This window comes from Carcharhinus amblyrhynchos, chromosome 4 (assembly GCF_965287045.1).
Source record: "Carcharhinus amblyrhynchos chromosome 4, sCarAmb.v2.hapA, whole genome shotgun sequence".
Taxonomy (NCBI): domain Eukaryota; kingdom Metazoa; phylum Chordata; class Chondrichthyes; order Carcharhiniformes; family Carcharhinidae; genus Carcharhinus; species Carcharhinus amblyrhynchos.
The window spans coordinates 23,783,350-23,796,722 of NC_137327.1; the positions used below are offsets into that span (position 1 = coordinate 23,783,350).

Genomic DNA, 13,373 nt, shown 5'->3' on the forward strand with positions numbered 1-13,373 from the left:
AGTTTATAAAATGGTGTGATGACAAGTCTTTTAAACTGAATGAAACAAGACACAATAACAAATTATGTTGATTTTAGGGAAAAATGATAATGTTGTTACTATGGAGATTCATGATGTGAATGTTGAAATAGTTCCTAACTACAAATATCTTGGTGTCAAAGAAGATAAGTTGAATTGGAAGGAGCAATGCATAGATGTGGTAGTCAGGGGTCATAGATAATTATAAGATACTATAATCATGAAACTCCTGTAATGTGACTGTAGTGGAGAATATTATCTTTTTTAAACATCCTGCATAGTATTATTGTCTCAGGAAAGCAGTCTCTTTAAGGGTACAGAGATCATTGAAAAAAAACAGGAAGGGGATCTGATAAGCAGATTTTTCTTGATGAATCTTGATAAAAGTACAGCATCATAAACAATTGCCCCTTTCAGTATTGTGATCAGATAAGTTCAGGGAAATGTCTGCATTCTCTCAGCTGCAGGGCAAATATGTTACTGAACTCATTTGTGCACTACTTTAATAAGAACCTTGTAACAGGAGTTTGATAAATGGATGGGGCTATGCAATTAGGACTGAGTGACTATTTTAATGTATTGGAACAGTCTTTAGGACACAATTAAAATGAGATCCCTATGATGGGTAGTTATCTTTCATTTATCATTATCATTCAGTTATATGTGCACTTTTTATGAACGAACAATAAAGTCAATACATTGTTGCATAGACAATAAAGTGCAGTTGAATTGAATGAAATTTACTAATCAGGGTCATCTCATGTCTGTAATGTAATATTGAAACAAGAGACCCTGGAAATGTGCCCATCTTTGTTGAATATTGGCATCATGCTGAAGAAAAAAATACCTTTCTAACTGAATGTGTCTGTGGTCCAATTAGTTGTTAACCTCTTGTGCAGATATTGTTCAACCTTGATGAATATTAGCAGATCATCAATTTACTGATGTTGTGCTTGATATTGTAAAGAATTTTTTTTTGCTTCCATAGTCATTCCAAAGTCTCTTAAATTGACCATGACAATTAAGGGAACTTTTCAGTAGTAATTTGTGATAAGACAAAGTTGTCCATGTGCTGTACGTAGGTCCCAATCTAAAAGTTGGCATTAATATCCTCCTCTGCATAAAGATGTGTCACCTGATACTGAATAGTGCAGAAACTATGTTAACCGCACATCATCCTGACTTGGAATTATATCACCATTCCTTCATTATTATTGCATCAAAATCCTGGAAAGTCCCTACCCAATAATATGCTGGAAACTATATCATCACAAGACCTGCAGTGATTCAAAGAGAAGCCCCTACCCCCACCCACCACCACCCATTCCCACAGCCTTCTCAAGACTTGCAATGAAAATATGGCTATGCCAATATTGCCCATATCCGAGAACAAATTAAAACAAAAATGAATTAAGATGTGTTGTATTCTTATGCAGATACTGACCCAGTCAGTAATAGAAGTTCCACTGTAGCATTGACATTCCTATCATTTTGCAAATTTTACTCTAGTTGTTGCCAACAGCAATCTCCATCGTCATACTTTACACAATTGCTTTATGCATATTTGAGATGTGAAACAGTAGAAGGATGACTTGCCAAATTTCCAGGCTATATTTTGGATATTTATGAAGCTGATGTCTGCTTAATCTGTCAGGCCAAAAGCCTGTTTTTATTATCTCCAAAATTCAACCCACAGCAGTCTAATTGGACACCGCCTGACTGTGTGAGCTACAATAGGAACTTTGTGGACTCTTGTTTTTTAAAGTAGAAATGGAGGCGTGTCATGAATTTAAAATCATTGGGCAACAGAAACATTTTGAACCAACTTAATGGATGTCTTGTAATTATGAAGAGAGTATTTAGATTAAAATAAAAAATGGTTCAGATTTAGCTGTTCTTTTTTACTTATAACTTCAGTATTTAACATCAGGGCCATTTAAAATATTTTAAATTCTATTTCCATCAATTGTAACTAAATAGGAGAAATACTTGTTCTATTCCCAAACTGCAGAATATCATGAAATACCTGAGGTGTAGGGGATTAGGTGAGTGCCCTTTTGCCCTTTCTGCTGTACCCATCTGAATCTGCTGATAAAAGGTGTATAAAAGACACTTGGACGTGTTCAGAACTTGGAATGTGAAGGATCACCGATACATGGCCCAGTAGAATGGTGCCCCTAGTTCTTGAGGCATCTGGTGCCAAGTCTCATCAATCTCTTTACATAAAAACAGAGCAATGATGTTCCTGATTTAGATTTACATGATTGCAAGTAGCTTTCATAGCAAGAGGATTTGAGTACAGGAGCAGGGATGTCTTGCTGCAATTATACAGGCCTTGGTGAATATTATGAGCAGTTTTGGTCTCCTTATCTGAGGATGGATGTACTTTCTCTAGGAGGAGTGCAGAGAAGGTTTACCAGACTGATTTCTGGGATGGCAGGATTGCTGTATGAGGAGAGATTGAGTCAGTTAGGATTGTACTTGCTGGAGTTCAGAAGAATGAGGGAGATCTCATAGAAACATATAAAATTCTAACAGAATTAAATAGGATAAATGTCAGAAGGATGTTCCCAATGGTGGGGGTATTCAGGACCAGGGGTTAGAGTCTGATGATACAGGCAGACCGTTTAGGACAGAGATGAGGAGAAATTTCTTTACCCAGAGAGTGGTTCACCTATGGAATTCAGAAAGTAGTTGAGATCAAAACATTATTTCAACAAGCAATTAGACAGAGCACTGGAGATGAAAGGGATCAAAGGATATTGGGGGAAAGCAGGATCAGAATACTGAGTTGGCTGATCAACCATGATTATAATGGATGGCCATGTAGACTCAAAGGGCCAAATGGCCACCTCCTGCTCCTATTTTCTACATTTCTATGTATCTTTCACAGTATCCTTCCAGCAAAGTGGCAAGGCAGGAGTTATGAGGTAACTGCTCAGGACAGGAAGGTAATCGAGCAGTTCAACTTGTCCCCATAGCCATATCTTTCTCACAATTATCTAGGAATGGTTTCAAAATTAACCTTCAATGTTTTTTCACATGCAAGGTGGAGGATTTGTATACTGTACTTTGAACTGTATTGTAAATTTACACTGTCAGATGATTTAATCTTTCTCAGTGTTTTTAGTTGATATTGGTTGTCTGTAACATTGAGTAAAGAGTAATAAGTTATTTCAAGGTTGAGACAAAGTAGCTGATTTGAGCAAGATGTTATCTGAACAATTTATGAGAGATAGGTTTTGTATTGTCTCTTCCTATCTCTCCATTTCTGATTTGGCACCATCTTCTGTTTGTCTACTTATAAAACACTCTGTTTTAAAATGAAAATACTGTGTAAATACTGGTTGGTATTGAGTGTAGTTCCTAAGCAAACCAATAATCAGGTCATGGGTAGCAAAACAAGAACAGTCCCTGAAGTCTCACAGTTTACCAGAGGGCTGCGAATGCATTTTGCATCGAAATAACCTATTTTGTCAGGCCGTTTTGCAGTTTAATTGTCTAAATTATTCTCCTTGCAAAATAATCTAAAACACATACCATTGCTTTGGCGTTTCATTATTTTCTGGACATGTTAACAGGTAAAAATCGGCTGTTAGTTTGTTGAACTTGATTTGTTCACCTATTCATTTCTTCTTTTTTTCACAGTGGTGTAACTATTATAGTTTCCATAATCCCAATATTTTTTACATGTTTCCAGTCAAATCTATTGGCTTCTGTTCTGCTTGTTTGTACCTTTGTGTGATCTGATAATGCTTGAACTGTGCCTTTTAATTTGAGCTAACACGATGATGACATTAATATTTATTAATATAGTTATTAATGCAGGTGGTACAGGGCGGTCTTTAGCTCATGGTGACCATCGGAAAGATGAAGGGGGAGATTATTGGAACACAGAATGTTTTACAAGGGCCGTCCCTGCAGAGATAGTTACGTTATTTCATCGCATTTTGAATAAGTACAGTACCTGATGCACTTTTCACCTGAATTCTGTATTCTTTATTAGGAGCACAGATAAACAAAACCTTTTTTTCCTGAGTGTGACCCATTTTAATTTGAGCTTTCTCATTGTTTGTGAACTCAGGCCTTCTGTTAGTGACTTGCTAAACTACAGGAAATATAGATTGTATATTCTTTCCAATTAATACTTGAATTCTTTAGCTGTGGCAGAGAAGGTGGGTAGAATGTCCCCAGTCCTTTGCGTAGTATTGGCTGCACAGAGACCCATGAGAGAGCAACCATCACTGATTGTTAACTTTATTGAGACTAAGAATGGAATCGAATCTGTCATCAGTCCACGATGCCTACACACAATTGTTACAGTGCAGAAGGAGGCCATTCTGCCCATCTTGTCTGCATCAGCTCTCCAAATGAGCATCATGACTTAGTGCCATTCCCCTGCCTTTTCCCCATACCCTGCACACTGTTTCTAATCAAGTAATCATCTAATGCCTCTTGAGTGCCTCAATTGAACCTGCCTCTGCCACACTTCCAGGAAGAACATTGCAGACCCAAACCACTGTGTGAAAAAGTTTTCTCACATCACATTTTTGCAAATAACTTTCAATCTGTGCTTCCTTGTTCTTGGCCCTTTTATGAGCGGGAAGAATTTCTCCATTTCTATTCAAACCCCTCGTGATTTTGAACATGTCTATCAAATTTCCTCTTAGTCTTCTTCTATCCGTGAAGAAACATTCCAACCTCTTCAATCTATCCTCATGTGCAACCTCAGCTTCTATTCTTTTGTACCTTTTCTGTTCCTTAATAGTTTTGTTTCTGTTCCCTTGCATTTTTATACACTGCTTCTATTTTCCTTTTAACTCTGCCATTGTTTGTACAGAAGTGTCAGAGCCATAGGCATACAAAAGAGAGCAGACAATGAACAGATTTTCCTGCCCCTAATTTTCTCTTGTTTTAATCCTCTTCTGTCTTGAGGGTGATGGTTACATAGATGCCTGTGGCTCTCTGGCACCTGACTCAAGTTGCTATTTTTAATACGTGAATCTGAGCAGTGAAAATAGGGATTCTTCTTAATATATACCAGCTTCGTAAACTACACCAAACTGAACTGAAAGTCACTGGTGGAAAGTCCAGGGTGGCACGGTGGCACAGTAGTTAGCACTGCTGCCTCACAGCGCCAGGAACCCGAGTTCAATTCCTGACTTGGGCCACTGTCTGTGCAGAGTTTGCACGTTCTCCTGATATCTGCATGGGTTTCCTCTGGGTGCTCTGATTTCCTCCCACAGTCCGAAAGACATGCTGGTTAGGTGCATAGACCATGCTAGATTCTCCCTCGCTGTACCCAGACAGGTGCCAGAGTGTGGCGACTAGGAGATTTTCACAGTAGCTTCATTGCAGTGTTAATATAAGCTTATTTGTGACACTAATAAATAAACTTAAATAACTTAAACGTATTTATGTAAACTGCAAAATGAATGGAACTCCTAGTTATTGTCATGCTTGAGAAATATAAAATAATTTGTTCTCTGTAGAGATCCACTTGCACAGAATTACTTACGAAGAACTTATAGTAAAAGTTCTTTTACTATAAGTCCAATTGGTCTATGTCAGTGTTTTGTTTCTGCATGAACTTCCTCCTCACTCTATTCACCTCTTTGCACCCAGGTCCCAGATCTCAATAGTTCTTTATCCCTGTGTATGCAACAGGCCTCTTCCTTTAATGCTATTTGCTTCAACCATTCCATGTGGCAGAAAGTTCTATTTTCTGTAAAGAAATTCTTCCCAAGTTTATTAGTTGACCCTTTGGTTGCTGTTTTGATTATATGCTTCTTTGTTCTGGACTAGCCCACAAGCTGGAACAATCCCCTCACCCCGCACTCTGCAAAATCCGTCATTTTAGACCAAGAATAAGTTTCTTTACAGTTGCAGCTCATTCTCAATGAAAAGAGCCCCAGCCTACCCAACTTTCCTGATCGTTGCATGCTCTCAATTCTGGTAAAATCCTTGTTTTTTTTTCCTTAGAAATATATAATTTATCCAATGCTTCACTAGCCCTTTTGTAACATGGAGCCCAGAACCACACAGCGTTCCTTGTGTAAGCTCACACACTCTGTCACTTCGAGACAATGCCTTATCTCCACTCATATATCACAGAATGGGGAGGGCAGAAGCACAAAATCCCATCCAACACCCCGAAGTTTAAAATTCCTTCCCACCAGCTGAACTTTGAATCTTAGTTGAGCTGTCCGGTGGATGAGGAAGTGACCCACTTCTCCGAAGAAAATGAAGAAAACCACCCATTCAGAACAATGTAGATAAAAGGCTTGTTGCAGATTAATGCCCAGCTTTCATTGTTACGTGGTAACAATACACAATTTATATTCCGGCATGGTGGCACAATGATTAGCACTGCTGCCTCACAGCACCAGGGATCCGGGTTCAATTCCGACTTTGGATCACTGTCAGTGTGGAGTTTGCACTTTCTTCCCATGTCTGTGTGGGTTTTCCTCTGGGTGCTCCAGTTTCCTCCCACAGCCCAATGATGTGCTGGTTAGGTTGATTGGCCATACTGTATTGACCCCAGTGTCAGGGGGATTAGCAGGGTAAACGAGGTTTACGGGAATAAGGCCAGGGTAGGATTGTGGGCTGTGCAGACTCGATGGGCTGAATGACCTCCTTGTGCACCATAGGGATTCTATGATAAACATGGAGAGAGGTAAGAGGTGTGGAGAATTTGCCAGGTAACAGTCATTAAGAGTAACAGTTCTGACATTTATGTTACTCACAACAATGAACATAATAATGTCCTAAATGTCAGTGCTAACATCTAGCCGGTGACAATAGTTCCAGATGCATCCCTCCTTGTGCAAGGAGGAGAATGTGTTGCTTTGTGTCGTGCTTGGTATTTCTGCTGTGTGGAAAGAGTGACAATTTTGATCATAAATTATCGTGTGTTTGTTGCCAATTGCTAACCTTCTGGTGTGAGCTGTGTTGTTTGGCATTGTATAGCTGCTGAATATATTAAAACCAAAGGCTGATGATGTAGTATAGATTAGATCTGTTTGTACAATTTTTATTGGCGTTGCATGCATGGATGTCTACGTGCTGAGATCCCTGATAACTGCAACTAAAATTGACAAAGTGCATTGATGGCATTAAATACTTCATGCAGTGCTTCTGTCAACTACTTGAAACTACATGAATCACCTTCAGTTGGGATTTATGCTGCCGCAACAGAATCTTCCCGTGTCTGCACTAGTAGTAAATTTGCTTATCTTGTCGCTCCTTTTTGCAATGTTGCTGTGGTGGAATTGGCACAGCAAATCCACCCGAGTAAGTAATATTGAAAGCTGTAATTTTATGGAGATCCTGATGTGGAACCAACATGCTTGTCTCCTGCACGTGACAGAGCAAGGTGCAACGAAAGAGAAGTCACAAGACAGAAAGAAATGGTGGAGTCCCTGGGTAAACCATGCCACAGGTATTTAATGAGTGTCCACTGTTTTGTGTCCTTTTTTTTGGTCTAGAACATTTTGCTTTGTCCTTTGCCTCAAATCCTCAACAGCTGTGTTTCTTTTAAACCAGGAATATATTGTGGCACATTTGATGAGCACATGGCAGCATAATTGCTTTAAATTTAGTCATTGGAACTCTTGACCTTGTGTAATGTTTGGAAGTGTATTTTACATTCATACCTTGTATATGGTTTTTACTGAATGGATTATTTTCCCCATTTGTTCCCCTCTTGGGTCATTTAAGATATTTAGCAATTCTGCTGTATTTGATCTAACCACATGGGCCAGTTGTTAGAGATATTTCCTTTTCATTTTGTCTGCTGCTTCATATTCCTTCCGCGTTTTCTTTCTGATGATCTCCATCGTTTTCCTACTCTGTCTATCTTTCTGTGGTGCACTTTCTCTCTATTCGAGCTCACTGATGTGAACAAATGGATCTATAACCATGAACAATAATGTAGCAAATCTGACCTAATTGAAGCCATCGTGTCACTGATATCAGCCAGACAACCAGCCCAATCTTCTGTGATGTGGAAAAAGGACCACAAGAACCACCGAATAAAACATATTATTTTTAAACTGAGATCAGATTGTATACTTTAAACAAATTTTGTGAATGTAGGCCATTATGGACCATTTAGTTACTTTTATCAGTGCACCACTGCTTCTCTTGCATATGTGTGTCTACCATATATACATGTACTATATATATGCACTACATATATATGTTTGTGTGTGTGTGTTGTACTTATATGTAGACGTGTGTATCTACTATATACAGACACGATATATATGTATGTGTGTGTGTTATACTTATATATATATATGTTTATCTACTATATACATGTATATAATATATGTATGTGTGTAAATATTATATACACATATATGTGTGTGTCAGTGTGCATTATCTCTTATAACCAAACATAACAGCCTGGCTACAAGTTGAATTCTTCTCACTTAGCTACTGTTTTAAGCCCTTGTTGTATGTAGACTATTTGGAACCACACTCCTACTTGTATTGACTGATATACTCTTTCCACAAATAGCAGTTGTTCAGTTTTCCTCTGGAACTCATGATGCCTGTATCTAAACACATGACGTGTTGACATGAGCAGTGATAATCTATTTTTCAGAGTATTTTGAGCAGTTTGACAGAATCATGCACACATCCAGCCTATTATTGATCAACACCAATCTACAGGCGAAGGTTGTCCAATTCATGTCCTCCAGCATGAAGTGCAGCTTCAGTGCATGTCTCGGCATTGTCACTCATCAATACAAAATGGCACAAATTTGAAATAAGATTTCAGAAAGATGGCAGTGCTCAACAGAAGGCAGAATCTGAGGAGAGATGAAGCAAGCTAATGAGGAACTCGGAGCTAGGACCCTGGAAGGATTTTTAAGGCATCAGGCCAATTGAGAGGCTTCCTCTGGGAGTCCTGTTCAATCAAAGGAAGGGAGTTGAGGGGCTCCTGAGACTAAAGGACTGATAGGATATCCTCCAGCACTGAAAGGCCAGCAGTCCCACCATCATAGGCTGACAATGCTGGAGCAGATGGCAGCATCGCCATCCCCAGTTGACAGCAACAAATGGGGAAAATAAGGACCAAAGGGGGTTAGGATCATTGGCCAGAATGGAGAAAGCCCTCACAGTATCTGACACTGGCAATAATGGCTTTCCCTGTTGAATAGGAGCCTGTGCCTCCAATGGCAATGTGGCCTGCCACTGAGAGGCCACCAGTGTTTTATAGGAGACCCCCTGATCCAATGGGTATCTCTTATCTTGACTGGAAGATCCAAATGGGATTGGGAGACTGCCCTTACTTTGACTGTCAAGAGGCTTAATAGCCTGCCCATTGCAAAGAGTTGGGTAACCAATCCCACTGTTACCCTGTATCCTGCAGAATTGTTGCAGATACTAATGTGGTCATGAGCTGATCCAATGAGAATTCTCAACCATCTCCTGGCCCCCCCGCCCCACACCACCACCTACAGAGCCGCTTTCCTAGGCCTTCCAAAGTCCTGCCCAACGTTTCAAGATGATGGCCTATCACCAATGCCATCAGAATAAAGACACCTATGGTCTTACAGTGCCTGTGTGTAATTTACTCTGCAAAGGTGTGAAATACCTGGCTGAATTAACCAGTTAATAAGGAGTGCATCAAGCGGCCTTTGCGATATTGATCGCTAAGATATCCTGAGTTTTATGCATGGATATCAGTTTGCAATGTGCCACTAATATTTAAAAGGGGCAAGATGAAAGAGAAGACATTCTATAATTGATACATCAATGTTCAAGCAGGTTCAAAGGGCTGAATGGCCTAATCTTGCTTCTAAATCTTCTGTTCCCATGAAAAGCCCGATGTTATAATGATTGTTATTTTGTATGATAACTGATTTATTGTCATTGCCATTTTCAATTCTGGTTTCTTCAATAACTTAATTCAGTATTTGCTGTATTTTTAGCGCTTGCCTTGGAAGCTAATGATGTGACTTTCTCTGTCATGTATTTGAGCAGTGCTTCAGTCAGGAGATTATTACTTGTTTGAGTCGGACAGTGAAGAAGATGAAGAAAGTGTGCAGGAAGAAGAACAACCCCCTAAGCAGAGTGCATTCCAGGTACTGGCGAACTAATAGCGAATACAAATTTTCAAAAAGATAATTGCACAGGGTTTTGGTTGCCGTTGGATGGGAGGAGCCAGGGTAAAAGTCACATTGGCAATGTTTGGATCATGGATTGTTTGTTTTGAGGAGTTACTAAATGAATAGTAAGGAGCTGCTTCACAGAGAGAGAAGGAAAACCTTGGATTGAACTTGAGTCACTCTCCACATCCCCTTATAGTCTGAATAAAAACATTGGTGACCAATGTTTGCCGGCACGGTAGCACAGTGGTTAGCACTGCTGCTTCACAGCTCCAGGGACCCGGGTTCAATTCTGGGCTCGGGTCACTGCCTGTGTGGAGTCTGCACATTCTCCTCGTGTCTGCGTGGGTTTCCTCCGGGTGCTCCGGTTTCCTCCTACAGTCCAAAGATGTGCAGGTTAGGTTGATTGGCCATGCTAAAACTTGCATCTTAGTGTCCTGGGATGCTTAGGTTAGAGGGATTAGCGGGTAAAATATATAGGGATATGGGGGTAGAGCTTGGGTGGGATTGTGATCGGTGCAGACTCAATGGGCCGAAGGGCCTCCTTCTGCACTGTAGAGTTCTATGATCTATGAGCTATGACCATCTGTGAGTAAAGACATCACTAACCTGAGGGATTCTAAGTGCTGAATGAGCGTGAAAACGGGAAAGGATCGCACTGAATTATTTGGTGAGTTAAATATCCAACCTTATCTCACTCTGAGCAAAAAATGAAGCATGATTTGTTTCCTGCCAGCAGGGGGAAGGATCGGGGCCTAAGATCACATAAAAGCCAGCAGCTTACACCAGAGGGCACCATTGCACATGCGCAGATCTCTCTGTTCTGTGCAACAGCACAGAGAAAGATCTGTCAGGCATAATTGGCTGACTGGATATCACTGGCCTTCCCCCACCCCCCTGTTAAAGCTGGTCCACCTGCCCCCACCATGCAAAAGCTACCTCTACCCTCTGCCACTCTCCCCTCTGCTCCCCATCTCCAGCCCAACCAATCACCCCCAGCATGGGTTAGCCAATTGCTCCACTCCGCACCCCCCCCATTCCATCCTAGTTGTTTTGGTTGTTTCTCTCCCCCTCACCATCACCACCCCCAGCCCAGCCTGGCCCAGACGATCAACGCAAACCCAATTTTTCGCCATCTTACTGGCTCACCCTGCCCATCGACTGTAAGATCGCCCCCTTTATGTCTGAACCCAGACAGAGTGTCGAGGCAAGCAGAGTACGACAGTGAGTTCAACGAAGATAGTGCACCTGCAAATAAGGTGCATGCAAATAATACCTGGGAGAGTGTGTGCACAACTCTCTGCACATAGCAGACGTTGACAAGACAGTTTTTTTTTTCTCTTTTAAAATCAGCTTAAATCACCTACCTGACTTCACACCTTCCATGGTCCATAAACATCAAACTGTTCAAAACTCACTCACATGGGCTGGGACTTATCGATCCCGCCATGGTGGGATCTGCTACAGTGGTTGCTGTAGGCCAGGCAACAGCCCATTGAGTTTCTGGGAAACTGGAAGATCCCAGGGGCTGGAAAATCCCAGTCCTGGGTTTTTTACTGCACCTCTGTTGTTACCACCATTCTCTTTGTGAATCTATTGTGTACCTCAATTTAAAATCTTCATTCTCATCTTCAAATGCTTCATGGCCTCAACCACCCTATTCCTGCAGTCTCCTTGACTGTTCTATCATCTTCCATGCTTCTGGTGGTTCCCCCTTCTCTTTCCCTCACTATTGAAAAGGAGCCATGAATTATCATGATTGCATTCTTGATAACTCCCTCTGAAATTCCCACTTCGCCCTGATTAAAACCCTTTGTAAAAGACCTTCAGTTTATTCATGATTTAGGTCTCCTCGGATAAGTCTCCCATCTCAGCTTGTTTACTTCTTTAGTTTCTTCTGCTCTGTGAACCACTGTGGGGAGCTTTCTACGTGAATGGTGCTACATAAATGCAGGCTTTCCATCTGCACTCTGCAATATCGAGTGAGCAACAACAATAATGACTGTGTTCGTTATGTCTTTGTGATTTGTTTAGTTGGCATACCAAGCCTGGGTAACAAACGCAAAACTGGCTGTAAAGAAAAGGCAACTTCAGAAGTTTCAGCAGAGTCGTGAGATGTGTAAGGGACAGCAGGAAGCAGGTAACGTAACACATTCTGAGTCCTGTTTGCGCTAGTAGTTATATTTAACAATGTTAGTTGTGTAGAAATAATTTTAGTATTTACCCTCGGTGTAACAGACCATAGCTCAGAAATTCAGATATGCTCACCTTTTGGTTGGTGGGGACATTTCCAACATTCATTCTGTACATCAGAAAGCTGAGTTTGCCCTTGGGTCTTGGTGGAGTTTCCATGGTGGATCAGATCGCACTGGTGAACGGTAATGCCAAATCAGGCCATTGTTAGTATTACAGCAACTTTTCAGTAAGTAAGAGTTTGTGAGATGTGTCCGGGATCAAGTGGGAGAGAGGGATATTGGAATTGGTAATTGGAGGCCAGGAGATTGGGAGTCACGTCTGGAAGTGAGGAACCGTGAGGGTCGGTGAGCAGCCACAATGTGCCCCAGGAGAGGAGCACGCTTACTCAGTGAAATTACCTTTCTTCCTACTTGGGCTTCTCAGGTGACTTATTGCTTTGGTTTTCCTGAGAGCTGTCAACACTGCGTCAGAGCAGATTCATTTTGAATTGGGGACCTCAAACAGACATGAGGAACATTTACAAAAGGGCACAACAACTGTTACAGGCATCACTAAGGGGACACTTTTTGTCTTTATCCCATACAACATTTGGCAGACGTTTAGCTGGAAATATGCATGTGCTTCATCTTCACCATATTACAATCTCAGTTGTCCAAGTAGATTTTAAAAAAGAGGCTGTGTACAGAGCAGTTTCTGAGCTCAGATACTATATCAGGCCAAAAGCAGAAATGTATTTGTAAAATATATGGAAATGAACGATCCTTTAACACCAGACCAAAATCTTGCTGTCTAAAAATTAATTTGTGGCATTCTTCCTCCTACTATCAAAAATGAAGAGCTTAATTTCAATTTAGATGTGTGAACATCATGACTGAAACTCCACCACCTCGCCCGCCACAGAATCAGAGCGAGCGAGGGTGCGACAACGGAAATTTCGGTTAACTTTGGGCGGGAATTTCTGGTCTTGCCCGAGCGAGCCAGTAAAACCCTGCCCCATATGTTGATTGTCCAGTTTATGGGTCTCAGGTTTCCATATGT

At 41.0% G+C, this 13,373-nt stretch overlaps 1 protein-coding gene across 2 annotated transcripts in view; it reads left to right on the forward strand.

Moving 5' to 3' along the window:
- piezo1 (piezo type mechanosensitive ion channel component 1 (Er blood group)) overlaps positions 1–13,373 on the forward strand; it is a 298,079-nt gene that overhangs the window by 236,870 nt on the left and 47,836 nt on the right. The window contains exons 31-33 of one of the 2 annotated variants that reach the window (XM_080186829.1): positions 7,388–7,459; positions 10,015–10,115; positions 12,174–12,279. In XM_080186829.1, the coding sequence (XP_080042955.1) occupies positions 7,388–7,459; positions 10,015–10,115; positions 12,174–12,279 (279 nt within the window). The remainder of the gene's footprint in view (positions 1–7,387; positions 7,460–10,014; positions 10,116–12,173; positions 12,280–13,373) is intronic. The other variant, XM_080186830.1, reaches the window with a different exon arrangement.